Raw genomic sequence first — 20,658 nt, 5'->3', positions numbered from 1 at the left:
TACAAGCAGGTAATAGATAGAATATGTCAGGGACTACAAGCACATAACAGAGAGTCAGAACTTTAGAAATGCTGATGATCCAGATACTCAAATAGCCTAAAGATGGCCAGTTATATTGCTTCTTTTATCAGGACAACAGTTTTCAGCTGTGCTAACATAATTGCAAAAGGGTTTTCTAATGATCAATTAGCCTTTTAAAATGATCAACTTGCATTAGCTAACACAACGTGCCAATGGAACACAGGAGTGATGGTTGGTGATAATGGGCCTCTGTATGCCTATGTAGATATTCCATAAAAAATCACAGTTTCCAGTTACAATAGTCATTTACAACATTAACAATGTCTACACTGTATTTCTAATCAATTTTGATGTTATTTTAATGGACAAAAAAATTAGCTTTTCTTTCAAAAATAAGGACATTTCTAAGTGACCCCAAACTTTTGAACAGTAGTGTATATATATATATATATCTGTTATCCATCTACACACAATACCCCATAATGACAGAGTGAAAACATGCTTAATATTTTTTTGCAAATGTATTGCAGATGAAATACAGAAATATCTCATTTACATAAGTATTCACACCCCTGAGTCAATACTTTGTAGAAGCACCTTTGGCGGTGATTAAAGCTGTGAGTCTTTCTGGGTAAGTTTCTTAAAACCTTTCAAAACATGGATTGTGCAACATTTGCGCATTATTCTTTCAAAATTCTTCAAGCTCTGTCAAATTGGTTGTTGATCATTGCTCGACAACCATTTTCAGGTTTTGACATATATTTTAAAGTAGATTTAAGAGCCAACTCTAACTCGGCCACTCACTGTCTTCGTGGTAAGCAACTCCAGTGTAGATTTGACATTGTGTTTTAGTTTATTGTCCTGCTGAAAGGTTAATTAATCTCCCAGTGTCTGGTGGAAAGCAGACTGAACAAGGTATTCCTCTAGGATTTTGCCTGTGCTTAGTTCCATTCCTTTTATTTTTTATCCTGAAAATCTACCCAGTCCTAAACGATGACAAGCATACCCATAAAATGATGCAGTCACCACTATGCTTGGAAATATGGAGAGTGGTACTCAGTAATGTGTTCTATTGGATTTGCCCCAAACATAACGCTTTGTATTCAGGACAAAAAGTTAATTGCTTTGCCACATTTCTTTGCAGTATTACTTTAGTGCATTGTTGCAAACAGGATGTATGTTTTGGAATATTTTTTATTCTGTACAGGCTTCTTTCATTCATTCTGTCAATTAGGTCAGTTTCGTGTTGTTGGTCCATCCTCAGTTTTCTCCTATCACAGCCATTAAACTCTAACTGTTCTAAAGTCACAATTGGCCTCATTGTGAATTCCCTGAGCGATTTCCTTCTTATCCAGCAACTAAGTTAGGAAGGACACCTGCCACTTTTTATTGACTGTCCCTGGTCTTTGTGGTTGAATCTGTGTTTGAAATTCACTGCTCGACTGAGGGACCTTACAGATAATTGTATGTCAAAAATCATGTTTAACACTATTATTTGAGTCGATGCAATTTATTATGTGGCTTGTTAAGTTAATTAGTACTTCTGAATGGATTTAGGCCATAACAAAAGGGTTGAATACTTATTGACTCAAGACATTTCAGCTTTTCATTTTTTATTAATTTCTGAACATTTCCCCCCCAAAATATTACATTTTGACATTATGGGGTATTGTATATAGGCCAGTGACCACAACATCTCAATTTAATCCATTTAAAATTCAGGCTTGAGTACAACAAAAACTGGAAAAATGTGAGGGGTATGAATACTTTCTGAAGGCAATGTATTTGTATTCCCTTATTCCTCTAGCCCCACTCTAAGATGACAATGTGTACTGGCTGTAGTGCCATGGTCAGGTCTAGTGAAGTCACTCACTGCATCGGGGCCAGCGGCACCATGGAACCATACTGCTCCACAGCCTGCATGAACAAGACCAAGATCGCCAGCACCGCTACCACTGTCCTCGGTTAGTATTTGTTTATACCTCACCATCAGTGCATCACTGTCCTCAATTTTCACGTTTTTACTTGGATTATAGATCAACTTTCTGAATTTAACCCTGTCTCACACATTTACATTTTAGTCATTTAGCAAACACTCTTATCCAGAGCGACTTACAGGAGCAATTAGGGTTAAGTGCCTTGCTCAAAAGAACATTGACTGATTTTTCACCTAGTCTGCTGAGGGATTTGAACCAGCAACTTTTCAGTTGCTGGCCCAACGCTCTTAACCGCTAGGCTACCTGCCACATATTAGTGCACTGCCACTCTCACTCTCCAGTGAGCCCACATCTTACATCATTCACACTGACTGTTTGTGTGGTTTCTTTGATGTGTGGAATTTGGTAGTTGAAGTTGTATCATTTTCTTCTGTGTACATATGCGTTGGCGTGTGGGTGCAGTATAGCAAGTACAATTATAAAGGTGCTGGTACTTACAGTACCTACATTTGATCATACCGTGTGTAGGAAGGTTATGTGTCAAGGGGTGTTTTTGTTCCTTTGCAGACTCGGAGCCCACATGCCACTCCTGTAAGAAGACATCGTTACCTCAGTACCAGGCCACGCTGCTTGAGGGGAATGTCCTAAACTTCTGCAGCTCAACGTGTGTCACCAAGTTTCAGGTATGTACTGACTCCTTTCCTTTTTTAAATATCACCTTGTTAACCAGGACAAAACATTTGAATAAGAATTATAAAAGCCTACTGACGGTTAGGTTTCACGTTAGAAAGAACATGTCTAGCCTCCCGAGTGGCGCAGTGGTCTAAGGCACTTCATTGCAGTGCAAGCTGTGCCACAGAGATCCTGGTTGGAGTCCATATTGGCCCAGCGCCATCTGGGTTAGGGGAGGGTTTGGCTGGGAGGGATGTTCTTGTCCCATCGCGCACTAGTGACTACTGTTTCGGGCCGGGCGCAATGCACGCTGACACGTTCTCCAGGTGTAATGCTGTTTCCTCTGAAACATTGGTGTGGATGGCTTCTGGGTTAAGCAGGTATTGTGTCAAGCAGTGCAGCTTGGCGGGTTTGTGTTTTGGGGGATGCACGGCTCTCGAACTTCGCCTCTCCCAAGTCCGTACGATACGATAGTTGCAGCGATAGGGCAAGACTACCAGTTGGATACCACGAAATTGGGGAGAAAAAGGAGTAAATAAAAATAAGAAAGAACATGTCTTGTGCAGTGCAACTAAACAATTAAGAAGTCCCTCAGTTTCTGGTTACCTTATCTAGTTTCCTGCAGCTCAAGGAAATGTTTCTTTCTCTCTCTTCAGAATGCAAACATTCAAACAGTAACCAATGGACAGACTCCCCCGTCTACAACGAACCACAACATCCAGCTCAAATGTAATTACTGTCGAGGAGCATTCAACCTGAAGCCTGAAACCCTGGAGTGGGAGGTACATTCAATTTGTGGTCATGAACTTGGTTTATATAACACAATTATATTATATTTTTAGTTTGATTTTTTTTTTTTTTTAATTGAGCATTAAAGTTAATTGTACACCTTTTCTGTTGAAGTCTGTGAGTGTACATGCTCAACCTCTCCCTCTATGTCCAGGATATATATCAAGTGGTCAAGCCTCAATTAAATATGCAGGAGCATTTAACATTGTGTGGGTATGTATTTTTCCCCCCAGGATAAAGTGTACCAGTTCTGCAGTAAGATATGTTGTGAGGACTACAAGAAGCTGCACTGCATCGTCACCTTCTGCGAGTACTGCCAAGAGGAGAAGACGCTCCACGAGACAGTCAAGTTTTCTGGGGTCAAGAGGCCCTTCTGCAGCGAAGGTCTGACAATGCCCTCACTCCCTAATCTGTGTCCTTGTCGGCTAGTCTGTTTTGATTGGGAGAGTGAGAGAACCCAGAGTGAATAATACTTGTCCTCATCCCATATTTCTCCATGTCCCTGACATGTTCTGCCACTAGCCTGGGCACTTTAGCCTAGTGCTGGGCAATAGGTCGAAGGAATTCGAATCATTCTCATTTATGTTTTTTGCGTGATGTCCCAAATGCCTATATTACAAGAATCAAGTTTTGTTGTATTTTTCGTTTTATGTCCGCTTGTCTCCTTCTCTGCTTCTGTGCTGCACGCACCTTCCCATTTACACCATAGATCTGTATATAATGATGAGATGCACATGCTTATGTCCTAACAATGGCAGTCGTCCCAAAGGCGGGAAGGCAAGCGACAAGATTAGGTCCAAAATTAGACCATAGAAACGCATTGGGCTTATTTTGGAAAGATTTTAGCGAGAGTGAAACATCTCGCTTTGCCTCTTCCTTTAGTTTACACAAACACACCAAGCCCTTCCCCCTGCCACTCACATCAACAAAGATGAGCGATCACTTCTTCCTCTCTGACAAACAGTTTCAACTCGCTATTTGAGTTTTTGGTCCAACAGAATCGGTCATATGGAGACTGAAACACATTGAGACATTATTTTACTGTAATAGAGGAGAAGTTAACCTTTCTAATGATTCAAATTGAGCGCAGAGCAGACACTACTAAAACGGGAGTATCAATGAACATTGACTCTGGAAAAGGAATGCTAAGGTTGTCGCGCTTGGCATTGTGGTACCAAGTACTGCTAGCAGCATTTTAGCCGAAGACTGTTATACTAGCTGTCTAGTCTGTGTTTCACAAATTTGCAATAAGCATAAAGCACAATCGTATATAGAATTGTCACTCATTCTCATTCTGAGAAATAAGGCAGGCCCCTTGATTTCAACATCTGAACAAAGTGGACATGCTTACAGTTGGAGACGAACAGAAGGGTGTGTTCATAACCTTTCAACTGTACTACCCTGTTAGCTAGCAAACAGATCCAAGTTGGCTAAACTTGAAATATAAAGATTAGATGGCTACTCACTAGCATGCGAGCTTGTGCTTGAGAGATTGTTTGAGATCTGGGTTAATTTTCTATAGCTTAATGCCTGCCAGAAGTGAATGTGCATTATGCATGGTTCTGGTTAAATTTGTAATAAAAATGGTATTTTAATGGACAGACTTGAAAGCCAGATCAGTGATTATTGCAAAAAAGCAGGTTGATCTATTTTGATAAAATAATTACATTATTAGTAAAAATCTGTCGTTCTGCCCCTGAACAAGGCAGTTAACCCACTGTTCCTAGGCCGTCATTGAAAATAAGAATTTGTTCTTAACTGACTTGCCTAGTTAAATAAAGGTTAAATAAAAAATGAGTGGGTCTTATGGTTGTGGAAGACTTATATTCAGCCTAGATATAACTTCACAAGACCTGAATTCATTAGATTATTGCTGACTGTTTTTAATGCAGTGGATTTGACCTTTAATTGTACAACAAAGCTTATTTAGAGAATCTTTTTCTTTTAAATGTGTGTATATATATATATATATCGTGAATTTTCCAGAAGTTAGAAAAAAATCAAAGAGAAATTATTTTTAGGCCATATTGCCCAGCCCTACTTTACCCAGACAACACATGAGTGTATACAGTATGTTTGTCACTTGAGCATTGACATCGTATAACCTGTAAATGTTGTTGTCCCTATTTCCCCTCAGGTTGTAAGCTGCTGTTCAAGCAGGACTTTGCCAAGCGGCTGGGTCTGAAGTGTGTGACCTGTAACTACTGCAGTCAGCTGTGTAAGAGAGGAGTGACCAGGCAGTTGGCTGGGGTGTCCAGGGACTTCTGCAGTGAAACCTGTGCCAAGAAGTTCCACGAGTGGTACTACAAGGTCAGAGCGCGTACCTAAATCGGTCTCACTATGAAAAATCATATTTCTCAAAATTGTGCATCCAGGATGTGATTTGTGTGTTTCCTGTTATGTCCACCAGGCGGCGCGCTGTGACTGCTGTAAGGTACAAGGGAACCTGACTGAGTCGGTGCAGTGGAGAGCAGAGATGAAGCACTTCTGTGACCAGCAGTGTCTCCTCCGCTTTTACTGCCAGCAGAACGAACCAAACCTGGCAACGCAGAAGGGCCCAGAGAACACCAGACTTGGTACTAATTTGTGTGCATTTAGACTTTTTGAAAACAAGTGCATCTGTGTGGTTGACTTACTGAACCATGTTTTCTATTGACAGGATTTGGAATACAAACTGAGGCAACCAACATTGCGGTGAGGAAAAAGTACTTAATGTTACAACCCTATAATCGTTACAGCACAGCTGACTGTAAGGTAAGGAATATCATTGTCCTTTTTTAACAAGTATCATCTGTTATCCTTGTATCATCTGTTATCTCCTAGATGTTGAGTCAGCCGTACACCGGTGGAGGGATCCTAAAGGATGTGAAGAATAAAGCTGTACTCTGCAAGCCTCTCACTATGACCAAGGCCACCTACTGCAAACCACATATGCAGAGCAAGCTCCTACAGACAGGTAGACACCTCAATATTACTGTTTGGGAAATCGAAGGTCAAACTGTGCGGCACATTATGTCACTCACGAAGTAGTATGTCCATGGTTTGACCTTTTAATCTGTGTGTCTGTCTCCAGATGAGGATGACTGGGTGAAGAGGGAGTACATTCCTGTGCCCATCCCTGTACCTGTGTTCATCCCAGTCCCCATGAACCTCTACGCCCAGATCACACCCATTCCCATCACACTACCTGTCCCGGTAAGAAACACCCTGGGCTCCATGGAACCAATGGAATAGTCCCAAAAGTACAAATCCGGAATAATTTTATGCAGAAGTGTGTCCGATGATTACAACTCTATTGCTGTTCACATCTTGAAACTCTGATTTGGTATTTTGTAAATATGAGGACAACCATGGATAAGGTGGAGTGGATATTTACTCTCGAATGAGTCTTTCCAGTATTTAACACAAAAACAGTCTCTAACCAGCCAGTGGTCCCTGTCTCTCCCTCCTACCCCAGGTTCCAGTGCCAGTGTTCCTGCCCACCACACTGCAGGGCACAGAGCAGATTGTCCAGACCATCAACAAGCTGAAGGCCAAAGTCCCCACTGACCCCCATGAGGCTGACCTCTCCATGGCTGAGATGATTGCAGAGGACCAGAAGCCAGGTACACACACACACAGAAAGAAAGCCAGGTACCGACTTAATATATTCCATTTAGTAAACTCTGCGACTTAGAATAATGCGTGAACACATTTTGCTTATGGGTGGTCCAAGGAATCAAATCAACTACCCTGGCGTTACAAGCACCATGCTCTACCAACTGAGCTACAAAGGACTTCACATCCACAGTTCCAAAAGTGCAAACTCAAAACTAAATCAAGCGTGACTCAAATACTTTTAAGCGTGTCCAATGATTAGAACTCTATTGCTGTTCACATCCTGAAACTCTGTGATTGGTATTTTGTTATATGAGGACATGAAACAAACCATGGCGCTTCTTTATCCATGGCTACCGGTATGCATCTTTGTCTCGCTGACTGGGATGCACTTCTCTGCCTCATCACTGCAAGCTGCCACAGATGAAATGTTGATTGTTGTGTTGTGTGACTGTTTCAGATGTGAAGGTGAAGAGGGAGCGAGGAGAAGGAGAGGCCAGGTCCAGCAGCAGCAGCTCCAGTAAGAGCAGCTCTGAATCGGAGGCTGAGGAGGAGAAGTATGAACCAGATCTGGACCTGGAGAACGACTTTCCTCAAGGTACGACTACTGAGCAGCATTTGACCACCTTGACACTGTGAGACACTTTCTAGTCCTATCCTCTATTGTGGAAAATGATATTATTTGACTGCTCTCTGTCTCTCAGTACAGTGGAGAGGTGCTAAACAATATCACCATGTGACATGGATGTTTAAAAAAAAATATATTATGGCATATCAGACGAAGGGATTTATTTAGGTGTATTTATAATCAGAAGTGCATTCAGAAGGCCAGGTGTAGAATTACATTAAAATACCTAGATAATACAATAATAATATAATAAACAACCTTGCTAATACATGAATACAATAAATAATCTAGCTAATACAGGAGTACAATAATAATACAATAAATAATCTAGCCAATACAGGAATAAAATAATACAATAAGGAACCTAGCTAATACAGGATTAGAATAAAGAACCTAGCTAATACAGGACTAGAATGAAGAACCTAGCTAATACAGGAATACAATGAAGAACCGAGCTAATACAGGACAACAATAATACAATAAGAAACCTAGCTAATACAGGAATACAATAAAGAACCGAGCTAATACAGGAATACAATAACGAACCTAGCTAATACAGGAATACAATAATAATACAAGAAATAATCTAGCTAATACAGGAATACAAGAAATAATCTAGCTAATACAGGACTACAATAATACAATAAGGAACCTAGCTAATACAGGAATACAATAATAATACAATAAATAATCTAGCTAATACAGGAATACAATAAGGAACCTAGCCAATACATGAATACATTGAAGAACCTAGCTAATACAGGAATACAATGAAGAACCTAGCTAATACAGGAATACAATGAAGAACCTAGCTAATACAGGAATACAATACAGGACTACAATAATACAATAAATAATCTAGCTACTACAGGAATACAATAATAATACAATAAATAATCTAGCTAATACGGGAATACAATAATAATACAATAAATAATCTAGCTAATACGGGAATACAATAATAATACAATAAATAATCTAGCTAATACAGGACTACAATAATACAATAAGGAACCTAGCTAATACAGGAATACAATAAAGAACCTAGCTGATACAGGAATACAATAATAATACAATAAATAATCTAGCTAATACGGGAATACAATAATAATACAATAAATAATCTAGCTAATACAGGACTACAATAATACAATAAGGAACCTAGCTAATACAGGAATACAATAAAGAACCTAGCTCATACAGGAATAGAATAAAGAACCTAGCTGATACAGGAATACAATAATAATACAATAAATAATCTAGCTAATACAGGACTACAATAATACAATAAGGAACCTAGCTAATACAGGAATACAATAATAATAATAATACAATAAATAATCTAGCTAATACAGGAATACAATAAGGAACCTAGCTAATACAGGAATACAATAAAGAACCTAGCTGATACAGGAATACAATAATAATACAATAAATAATCTAGCTAATACAGGAATACAATAAATAATCTAGCTAATACAGGACTACAATAATACAATAAGGAACCTAGCTAATACAGGAATACAATAATAATAATACAATAAATAATCTAGCTAATACAGGAATACAATAAGGAACCTAGCTAATACAGGAATACAATGAAGAACCTAGCTAATACAGGAATACAATGAAGAACCTAGCTAATACAGGAATACAATGAAGAACCTAGCTAAATACATGAATACAATAATAATACAATAAATAATCTAGCTAATACAGGACTACAATAATACAATAAGGAACCTAGCTAATACAGGAATACAATAAAGAACCTAGCTAATACAGGAATACAATACAGGACTACAATAATACAATAAATAATCTAGCTAATACAGGAATACAATAATAATACAATAAATAATCTAGCTAATACAGGACTACAATAATACAATAAGGAACCTAGCTAATACAGGAATACAATAAAGAACCTAGCTAATACAGGAATACAATAAAGAACCTAGCTGATACAGGAATACAATAAAGAACCTAGCTGATACAGGAATACAATAATAATACAATAAATAATCTAGCTAATACGGGAATACAATAATAATACAATAAATAATCTAGCTAATACAGGACTACAATAATACAATAAGGAACCTAGCTAATACAGGAATACAATAAAGAACCTAGCTAATACAGGAATACAATAAAGAACCTAGCTAATACAGGAATACAATAAAGAACCTAGCTGATACAGGAATACAATAATAATACAATAGAGAAGCTAGCTAATACAGGAATACAATAAAGAACCTAGCTGATACAGGAATACAATAAAGAACCTAGCTGATACAGGAATACAATAATAATACAATAAATAATCTAGCTAATACAGGAATACAATAAATAATCTAGCTAATACAGGACTACAATAATACAATAAGGAACCTAGCTAATACAGGAATACAATAATAATAATACAATAAATAATCTAGCTAATACAGGAATACAATAAGGAACCTAGCTAATACAGGAATACAATAAAGAACCTAGCTAATACAGGAATACAATGAAGAACCTAGCTAATACAGGAATACAATGAAGAACCTAGCTAATACAGGAATACAATGAAGAACCTAGCTAATACAGGAATACAATGAAGAACCTAGCAAAATACATGAATACAATAATAATACAATAAATAATCTAGCTAATACAGGACTACAATAATACAATAAGGAACCTAGCTAATACAGGAATACAATAAAGAACCTAGCTAATACAGGGATACAATACAGGACTACAATAATACAATAAATAATCTAGCTAATACAGGAATACAATAATAATACAATAAATAATCTAGCTAATACAGAACTACAATAATACAATAAGGAACCTAGCTAATACAGGAATACAATAAAGAACCTAGATAATACAGGAATACAATAAAGAACCTAGCTGATACAGGAATACAATAAAGAACCTAGCTGATACAGGAATACAATAATAATACAATAGAGAAGCTAGCTAATACAGGAATACAATAAAGAACCTAGCTGATACAGGAATACAATAAAGACCCTAGCTAATACAGGAATACAATAATAATACAATAGAGAACATAGCTAATACAGGAATACAATAATAATACAATAGAGAAGCTAGCTAATACAGGAATACAATAAAGAACCTAGCTGATACAGGAATACAATAAAGACCCTAGCTAATACAGGAAGACAATAATAATACAATAGAGTACCTAGCTAATACAGGAATACAATAAAAAAAACTATGTAATATAGGAATACAATAATAATACAACTAAGAACCTGGCTAACTGAGCCCGTGACCAGCAGCTCTGGACTACGTGTTCATTAGAGAGAAGGTAGTTATGTAGCAACAGCTGTTTGATTCAATTCACACGCACCCCTTCTGGTAAAGGCCATTGCTAATTCACTCATTCACTATCTGTCTGGCTTGCTTTGGCACAGCACAGTTCGGTCCAGATTGGTTCAGCTCAGTCCGGCTCACTTTAGCTCTGCCTACCTCTGTCGAACTCCAGTCTGGTGGGCTTTGAATTGGCTCATCCCTTACCTGTGTCCGTTTGTCCTGTCTGTCTGTCCTGTTTTATCCCCAGATCCTTTTCCTACACTCGAGAGCCTGGACGTGGATATGGGGTTCACCCTGCCCCCTCTCCTGGCTGAGGAGAAGGATGAGGTACCCAGAGCCAGGAGACAGGTACACTACTCTAACCACCCTGACCCCTTTCATCTACCTAACCTTTCATTTCGCTCCAGTTGGAAGCAGAAGTGTGCCCAACGATTAGAACTCTATTGCTGTTCACAACCTGCCCAGGGACTGCAGTTGAAAATGAGCCGGCTGGCTAAAACCAGCACTTTTACTGAAATGTTGATTCATGTCCACTGTCCTTGTAAAAATAAACTCTGTGATTGTTATTTTTCACAAGAGAACATGAAATAATAAACCATGAATGATGTTCTTATGAAGATAAACATATAAAATGGTGGAGTGGATAAGATCTCCCACACTAAGGCTTCCACCGAGACATTATTAGTCTCATTCATAGGGCTGTGTGCTTGTTTCAGGGACATAAGAGGCGAGCTGTAGAGGGAGACCCCTCTCCCCCTATGACAGAGAGGCGCTCGCTACCCCTGAGGTCTCACTACGGGGTCAACGCCTGGAAACGGTGGGCGCTGACCTCGACTGACCAATCAGGTGACGCTAAAGGGAAAGACAGCCTCAAGCAGGGTGAGTAAGCTCCGCCCACAGAAACTATTATCGTACAGCACTTGGAACCACTGGACATTCTGTATGAAAGGTGCTATATAATTAAATTGGTAAGAGATTATAATTATTTGTCCTCAGAATCTCCACCGGCCCGGTCGAAGAGTAACCTGCTCTCTCTAAAAGCGTCAGAGCTCAGCCTGGCCTTGTCCCGATTCGTCCGCGATGTACGGCGGCCCAACGGAGAGCGCTACGCCCCTGACAGCATCCTCTACCTCTGCCTGGGCATCCAGCAGGTCAGTCACCTCCCTGTTTAGTTTCCCCTACTCGGTCACCTTCTGTAGCCTGGTTCCATTTCAGTTTTCAGCCCTTTGCTCCTCCCCCATCAGACAGTGTTCACAGATCTGACAGATATTACTCACAGATACTACTATACATTTTATTTATTTTTTCTTCTCCACCTTTATTTAACCAGCTAGGCAAGTTGAGAACAAGTTCTCATTTACAACTGCGACCTGGCCAAGATAAAGCAAAGCAGTTCGACACGTACAACAACACAGAGTTACACATGGAGTAAAACAAACATACAGTCAATAATACAGTAGAAAAATAAGTCTATGTACAATGTGAGCAAATGAGGTGAGATAAGGGAGGTAAAGGCAATAAATAGGCCATGGTGGCGAAGTAAATACAATATAGCAATTAAAACACTGGAATGGTAAATTTGACAGTAGATGAGTGTGCAAAGTAGAAATACTGGGGTGCAAAGGAGGAAAATAAATAAATACGGTAGGGGAAGAGGTAGTTGTTTGGGCTATTTATAGATGGGCTATGTACAGGTGCAGTGATCTGTGAGCTGCTCTGACAGCTGGTGCTTAAAGCTAGTGAGGGAGATAAGTGTTTCCAGTTTCAGAAATGTTTGTAGTTCGTTCCAGTCATTGGCAGCAGAGAACTGTAAAGAGAGGCGACCAAAGGACGAATTGGCTTTGGGGGTGACAAGTGAGATATACCTGCTGGAACGCGTGCTACGAGTGGGTGCAGCTATGGTGACCAGCGAGCAGGGATAAGGCGGGACTTTAGCTAGCAGGGTCTTGTAGATGACCTGGAGCCAGTGGGTTTGGCGGCGAGTATGAAGCGAGGGCCAGCCAACGAGAGCGTACAGGCCGCAGTGGTGGGTAGTATATGGGGCTTTGGTGACAAAACGGATGGCACTGTGATAGACTCCATCCAATTTGTTGAGTAGTGTGTTGGAGGCTATTTTGTAAATGACATCGCCAAAGTCGAGGATCGGTAAGATGGTCAGTTTTATGAGGGTATGTTTTTGGCAGCATGAGTGAAGGATGCTTGATTGCGAAAAGGAAGCCAATTCTAGATTTAACTTTGGATTGGAGATGTTTTATGTGAGTCTGGAAGGAGAGTTTACAGTCTAACCAGAACCGTCCAGAGTAGTGATGCTGGACGGGCGGGCAGGTGCAGGCAGCGATCGGTTGATGAGCATGCATTTAGTTTTACTTGTATTTAAGAGCAGTTGGAGGCCACGGAAGGAGAGTTGAATGGCATTGAAGCTCGTCTGGAGGGTTGTTAACAGTGTCCAAAGAAGGGTCAGAAGTATGTGGTCCTTCTGTAGCTCAGTTGGTAGAGCATGGCACTTGTAACGCCAGGGTAGTGGGTTCGATTCCCGGGACCACCCATACGTAGAATGTATGCACACATGACTGTAAGTCGCTTTGGATAAAAGCGTCCACTAAATGGCATATATTATTATTATATTATACAGAATGGTGTCGTCTGCGTAGAGGTGGATCAGAGACTCACCAGCAGCAAGAGCGACATCATTGATACAGACAGAGGAGAGAGTCGGCCCAAGAATTGAACCCTGTGGCACCCCAATTTGACACACTGAGCTCTGACTGATAAGTAGTTGGTGAACCAGGCGAGGCAATCATTTGAGAAACCAAGGCTGTTGAGTCTGCCGATGAGGATGTAGTGATTGACAGAGTCGAATGCCTTGGCCAGGTCAATGAATATGGCTGCACAGTATTGATTCTTATCGATGGCGGTTAAGATATCGTTTAGAACCTTGAGCGTGGCTGAGGTGCACCCATGACCAGCTCTGAAACCAGATTGCAAAGCAGAGAAGGTACGGTGGGATTCGAAATGGTCGGTGATCTGTTTGTTAATTTGGCTTTTGAAGACCTTAGAAAGGCAGGGTAGGATAGATATAGGTCTGTAGCAGTTTGGGTCAAGAGTGGCCCCCCCTTTGAAGAGGGGGATGACCGCAGCTGCTTACCAATCTTTGGGAATCTCAGACAACACGAAAGAGAGGTTGAACAGGCTAGTAATAGGGGTTGCAACAATAGATATTTTTTAGAAAGAAAGGGTCCAGATTGTCTAGCCTGGCTGATTTGTGGGGGTCTAGATTTTGCAGCTCTTTCAGAACATCAGCTAACTGGATTTGGGAGAAGGAGAAATGGGGAAGGCTTGGGCGAGTTGCTGTGGGGGGTGCAGTGCTGTTGACCAGGGTAGGGGTGGCCAAGTGGAAAGCATGGCCAGCCGTAGAAAAATTATTGAAATTCTCAATTATAGTGGATTTATCGGTAGTGACAGAGTTTCCTATCCTCAGTGCAGTGGGTAGCTCCGTGGAGTTATTCTCCATGGACTTATTCTCCAATGACTTTACAATGTCCCAGAACTTTTTTGAGTTTGTGTTGCAGGAAGCTAATTTCTGCTTGAAAAAGCTAGCCTTGGCTTTTCTAACTGCCTGTGTATATTGGTTTCTAACTTCCCTAAAAAGTTGCATTTCATTGGGGCTGTTCGATGCTAATGCAGAACGCCACAGGATGTTTTTGTGTTGGTTAAGGGCAGTCAGGTCTGGAGAGAACCAAGGGCTATATCTGTTCCTGGTTCTACATTTCTTGAATGGGGCATGCTTATGTAAGATGGTGAGGAAGGCTTTTTTTTTTTTTTTTACCCCCCATTTTCTCCCCAATTTCGTGGTATCCAATTGATTTTTAGTAGCTACTATCTTGTCTCAACGCTACAACACCCGTACGGGCTTGGGAGAGACGAAGGTTGAAAGTCTTGCGTCCTCCGATACATAACCCAACCAAGCCGCACTGCTTCTTAACACAGCGCATCCAACCCGGAAGCCAGCCGCACCAATGTGTCGGAGGAAACACCGTGCACCTGGCAACCTTGGTTAGCGCACACTGTGCCCGGCCCGCCACAGGAGTCGCTGGTGTGCGATGAGACAAGGATATCCCTTCCGGCCAAACCCTCCCTAACCCGGATGACGCTAGGCCAATTCTGCGTCGCCCCACGGACCTCCCGGTCGCGGCCGGTTACGACAGAGCCTGGGCGTGATCCCAGAGTCTCTGGTGGCACAGCTAGCGCTGCAGTACAGCGCCCTTAACCACTGCACCACCCGGGAGGCCCGCAAGGAAGGCATTTAAATAAAAAAAATAACCAGGCATACTGACGGGATGAGGTCGATATTAGATTAGAAAAGCCTGCTCGCTGAAGTGTTTCAAGGAGCGTTTGATTGTGATGAGTGGAGATCGTTTGACCGCTGACCCATTACGGATGCAGGCAATGAGGCAGTGATCGCTGAGATCTTGGTTCAAAACAGCAGAGGTGTATTTAGAGGGCAAGTTGGTTAGGATGAGGGTGCCTGTGTTTACGGCTTTGGGGTTGTACCTGGTAGGTTCATTGATAATTTGTGTGAGATTGAGGGCATCAAGCTTAAATTGTAGAATGGCCGGGGTGTTAAGCATGTCACAGTTTAGGTCACCTAGCAGCACGAGCTCTGAAGATAGATGGGGGGGATCAGTTCACATATGGTATCCAGTGCACAGCTGGGGGCAGAGGGTGGTCTATAGCAGGCGGCAATGGTGAGAGACTTGTTTTTAGAGAGGTGTATTTTTAAAAGTAGAAGTTCAAATTGTTTGGGTACAGACCTGGATAGAAGGACAGAACTCTGCAGGCTATCTCTGCAGTAGATTGCAACACCGCCCCCTTTGGCCGTTCTATCTTGTCTGAAAATGTTGTAGTTAGGGATGGAGATTTCAGAGTTTTTGCTGGTCTTCCCAAGCCAGGATTCAGACACGGCTAAGACATCCGGGTTGGCAGAGTGTGCTAAAGCAGTGAATAAAACGAACATAGGGAGGAGGCTTCTAATGTTAACATGCATGAAACCAAGGCTTTTACGGTTACAGAAGTCATCAAAAGAGAGCGCCTGGGGAATAGGAGTGGAGCTAGGCACTGCAGAGCCTGGACTCCCCACTACATCGCTAGAGGAACAGAGGAGTAGGATAAGGGTACGGCTAAAAGCCATGAGAATTGGATGTCTAGGACGTCCGGAACAAAGAGTAAAAAAGGAGCAGGTTTCTGGGGGCGATAAAATAGATTCTAGTTATAGTGTACAGACAAAGGTATGGTTGGATGTGAATACAGTGGAGGTAAACCTAGGCATTGAGTGATGATGAAAGAGATATTGTCTCTTAATTCATATTCATTGACTGAATAGTTGCAAGGGATCAGAATGGCTCCAGGCCCCCCTATATCTCTCTCTCTCTGCAGTCATGAAAGGAGAGGGCTGTTGTAGCCACAGGCAGCGCTAGGTGTTTGTGACGAGATGCAGGGTTGGGACTGGGAGTCAGTCAGGCTGGCTGATGATGTCATAGTTTCATAGGGCTGCAGTTATGATTGATGGAAGAGGTCATGGTTCTGAATGATGCATTTACAGTGTAACCATGGCGATGTGGCATGCGGGTTCTCATTCTCATCAGACAAGCGTTGCTTTATTTGGAAGAGACACCTCTATTTCTCACTACTCTCCTTTCATATTTTTTAAGACGTGTCCAATGATTAGAAATTTTGCTGTTCACATCCTGAAACATGGTGTTGACTATTTATAATATGAGGACACCATCTATATTCTTCACAATCTCATAACCAGGTCTAAGTTTGGCTTTCCACAAGATTTTCCCCTAGTCCAGTTATTTTCTGTTTGTTTGACTGTAGCATCTGCAGGCCAAAGGCAGGAAAGATGAACTGTTCAGTGACCCGTGTTTCGAGCCGTTTGGAGAGGAGCTCAACAAGGTCCTCAAAGACTGGCAGCCCAGCGTGATGCCAGATGGTAAATAAATACACTTACACTTTATCACTGCTCAATTCACATCTATCAACTGAATTATCTTCAGCACACACTCTATCTATGCTCTTTACGGTAAGGTTTTAGACCTGGAAGTGTTTGTTTTTAACTGCAACTCCGTAGTAGACCTACCCGCAGTGTCCAATGATTAGAACTATTTTTGATGTTCACATTCTGAAACAATAGTGATTGCACTATATTTATGATATGAGGACACTGTAGACATGATCTGTCTAAAACCACATTAATTTGTAACAGCTTTTGTGTGGATCAGTGTTTGTGTTAATGTTATGACCAGAGGGACTGTATTATGATCAGTGTTGTTAACAGTTATCGGTCTGTCTATACCCCCAGGCGCTCGGTGGGGCTGTGTGGAGGAGCAGTGCCTGTGGAGCTGTAAGCTGCTGGGGGAGCAGAGTCCTGCAGCATTGCTGCGCTCCCTGGTCTATCTCAACACCAAGTACTTTGGCCTGCGCACCGTGGAGCAGCATCTGTGCCTTTCCTTTAGTAACGTCTACGGGCCAGACCACACAGACCCAGCCACACAGGAAACCACTGTCTGCATCCGAGTCCCCTCCATCTCCTCACAGGACCACACCTGTGAGTCTGACCACTAAGACACACTTACACACACACACACACACACTTTTGTGGTCAAGTGCATCTTTTTATCAGCATTTCTTTAGATGTGCCTATTTTTGTGCCAGGGCTCCTGTCATGTTGTTAATCCTCCCTGTCTGTTTGTGTCTGTGAGTAGTACAAACAGGGTCCAGGAAGAGGAAACGTAAAGAGGACAGTGACCCGGCCTACGAGCCAGATGACGGCTCAGGAAGCTCCAGCCACTGTCCAGTCAAGAAGCACGAGGGCAGACTCTACGAGCTCTACCGTTCCAAGTGGTGTGTCCCTTTTCTCTTCTATGACCTCGACTTTCTCAAGTGGTCAATTCACCTTACTACATTGTGGTCATTTATGTGTTGAATGTCAGGGACCACTGCACAGCAAGGAGGCAGGTCTGCAGAGTGGTCACTAACTGGTACAGCCACAAAGTCATAACATCTGAATTTAAACCTAACCTTAACCACACTGCTAATCCTAACCTTAAATTAACTTAGACTTAAATTAAGACCAAAAAGCTCATTTTTGTTTATATGAATTTTTACAATGTATCCAATTTTGACTTTGCAGCTGGCCCATCTAGTGGAAATCGCTCAGTTCTGCCTCTTGGACAAGCTTCATCCCAATCAACGTCAATCTGCAACAAATGTATTGGCCCAAATGTAGCTCCGTAGCTATAATTTCATTTGTGGTTAATGTGGTCATTCCTCTCTCTGCAGCCCGGGGTTGTTGAGGCAGCGAATGGATGTGTTCTATGTGCAGCCAGAGGCATCGGGCTGCAGCAGTGACAGTGACAACTCCCTGTGGTTCTCCTCTACTCCTCTGGACCGCAGTGTTCTGGAGAGCATCCTCACCCCTCTCCTCCTGGTCAAAGACATCTACAGAGAGCGCCATCTAGAAGAGGAGGATGGAGGTGGGGAATAGAGTCCACTCTTCCTCTCCATCTCAGAGAAGAGGAGGATTAGGGTCCTCTTTTCTTCCATCCAGTCCCATCCTCAACAACATTACAACTGGGTTGCTGCATTCTCTATCTTTTACACCATTACTCCACCATTACTCACTGATCTCAGGCCAGCTGTGAGTGTACAGTGGATGTCAGGTGAGAAGGAACTACACATCGTAGAAATAGAATGTATAGAACGGGCGTACCCATTTAAGTTAATAATGGCTTAATTGGTGGGCTGGTGGTGTTAACCAGTCAAATTGTTAGTGTTAGAGGTTTCAAGCCCGTTCTATTCATTCTATTTCTATGCTGCACATTCCCAGAGCTGATCGGAGGAAAGCGTTTCCCTGAAGGGCCAAGGAAGGGGACTCGGTCTGCAAGTAGCTAGGGGCGATATTGGGAGTGTGTTGTGTGAAAAGCAAATTCCCCATGAACTGCTGCTCTTCCTTCCGTAGGGGAAGTCCATTCACGTGATGTAGCATTACTTACTAAGCCCAGATTGGGCTGCTATGCTGTGTAAATATTTCTGAAAGTTAAGTAGGGGATGGGAAGAGACAGACATCCACCAGAATCCATCCCACTGAATCCTCCTCAGCTTTGACCCCCAGAAGCCTTTTAAAGATAAGACATTTATTTATTGCGGTTGATTGATTGGTCTTGGTTCTATTGTATGTTCTTTGTACGCCGGGATGGGATGCGTGTTCCATTGTGATGCGTGTGCCATTTTTCTCTCCTCCGTTAAGAGCATTAATTAGTTGATTAATTAAACCTGCTGCAGCCTGGAGCTCTCCTGTGTCTCTGTCTTTCCCGTTTCTTTGTTCTGAGGGTGGAGGTAGAGGTGGCTGCAGGGGTATTGTCTGGGGCTTCAGAAGATCTGCAGGGTTTTGTCCAGAGGGGAGACAGCTTTTATCAAATTTACTTTTTGTATCAGGTTTAAGGGAAATTATGCCGCCGGTTAGGAGAATCAACGTAGCAGGTTAGGAGAATTAGGTTAAGGTTATGAAAATGGTTAGGGTTAGCAAATTTGACAAAAGCTGTATCCCATCTACATGACCAAGTTGCCGGTACAAGTATGAAGGAGATGGTATACTGCCTAAAGACTACATATTTTGTCTGTTTTAATCCCAGTGTATTTTGTTTTGTCTCATTGAAGCTATTTGATGTTGATTATTTAGTTGTAAACGTAGCACTTGATAATGGGTGTTGTATTACTCCCAGCTAATGAGTTATATTCTGTTAACATGGCAACTGTTTGTGATGTAACTAGGGTGGACAGATCTCTCTTTTGACGTTTTCCAAATTTACTCCCATCTCCAGGCATCCAAATTACACTAGAAAGCTCTGCATCTCCTTAACTTATTTATGTTTTTTATTACTGTTACCCTTTTACATTTTATTTGTATTATTTTCTATCAATAAATTACAGTCGAATACCTCGTTTTTACGTTGACTTCTGAATAGGATTTTGTTTTTTTCTTTGAATGGCACCTACCTTGCCTTCCATGTACTGTCTGTGGACTACGCTTCAAGGCTGGAGAATGTCTGGATGGAGCCTGTCAAGGAAAGGAGTCACAATTGGTTCTGTGACTAGCCGGCTGGCTCCAAAGCCTAATGTGAATGTGCCTGTGTGTACTGAAAGTGTGTGTAACTTCATGCCAGGTTAATTCAGTGTGTGGGCTGATCTGCCAAATTGATAAAAATAAATAATTTAATTTCTTAGATGTTTTACATTGCTTATATATCTCTTACGTGCACGGTTGTGAAGCTGTGTGATGTGACCATGCGAGTGAGACCTCACTGGCTCTGTCTGTGGCGTTAACACAGGGGCCCTCACCTGTAGTGGGGGCAACTCGTTTCCTGGGTACCAAGGTGACAGGCAAACACAGGCTACTGACGAAGGCCCATTTCTGTTAGGTGGCAGACAAGTCATAAAGGGGTGTTGCATGTCGACAACTCTGGGGGTGCATCTCAATAGTCTAAAAGCAACACCTGAGGAGGAGCCAGTTAATGGAAGCCATGTTAGACTTTTGAGACTCGCTCAGGAGAAGAGGCGGGGGGATCACATGACAGGAAACGATGATGTAAAGTTATGAAAAGTTTCAAGTTCAGT

General features: G+C 41.8%; 1 protein-coding gene across 3 annotated transcripts in view; it reads left to right on the top strand.

Annotated features, from left to right (window-relative positions):
- Window positions 1-20,267, top strand: part of LOC118371559 (zinc finger MYM-type protein 2-like) — a 47,936-nt gene extending 27,669 nt beyond the window's left edge. For all 3 annotated transcript variants that reach the window (XM_035757056.2, XM_035757055.2, XM_052493430.1), the window contains 18 exons: window positions 1,829-1,985; window positions 2,526-2,641; window positions 3,287-3,412; window positions 3,653-3,803; window positions 5,557-5,729; window positions 5,830-5,995; window positions 6,079-6,113; window positions 6,243-6,375; window positions 6,493-6,614; window positions 6,877-7,024; window positions 7,477-7,614; window positions 11,231-11,331; window positions 11,700-11,862; window positions 11,980-12,134; window positions 16,861-16,975; window positions 17,345-17,590; window positions 17,748-17,886; window positions 18,325-20,267. In XM_035757056.2, the coding sequence (XP_035612949.1) occupies window positions 1,829-1,985; window positions 2,526-2,641; window positions 3,287-3,412; window positions 3,653-3,803; window positions 5,557-5,729; window positions 5,830-5,995; window positions 6,079-6,113; window positions 6,243-6,375; window positions 6,493-6,614; window positions 6,877-7,024; window positions 7,477-7,614; window positions 11,231-11,331; window positions 11,700-11,862; window positions 11,980-12,134; window positions 16,861-16,975; window positions 17,345-17,590; window positions 17,748-17,886; window positions 18,325-18,529 (2,589 nt within the window). In that variant the 3' untranslated portion in view covers window positions 18,530-20,267. The remainder of the gene's footprint in view (window positions 1-1,828; window positions 1,986-2,525; window positions 2,642-3,286; window positions 3,413-3,652; window positions 3,804-5,556; window positions 5,730-5,829; window positions 5,996-6,078; window positions 6,114-6,242; window positions 6,376-6,492; window positions 6,615-6,876; window positions 7,025-7,476; window positions 7,615-11,230; window positions 11,332-11,699; window positions 11,863-11,979; window positions 12,135-16,860; window positions 16,976-17,344; window positions 17,591-17,747; window positions 17,887-18,324) is intronic.
- Window positions 20,268-20,658: the final 391 nt, after the last annotated feature.

Source organism: Oncorhynchus keta, chromosome 34, assembly GCF_023373465.1.
Source record: "Oncorhynchus keta strain PuntledgeMale-10-30-2019 chromosome 34, Oket_V2, whole genome shotgun sequence".
Lineage (NCBI taxonomy): Eukaryota > Metazoa > Chordata > Actinopteri > Salmoniformes > Salmonidae > Oncorhynchus > Oncorhynchus keta.
Note: the sequence above shows the minus strand (reverse complement) of the source record. Positions and strands in the feature narration are given on the sequence as shown.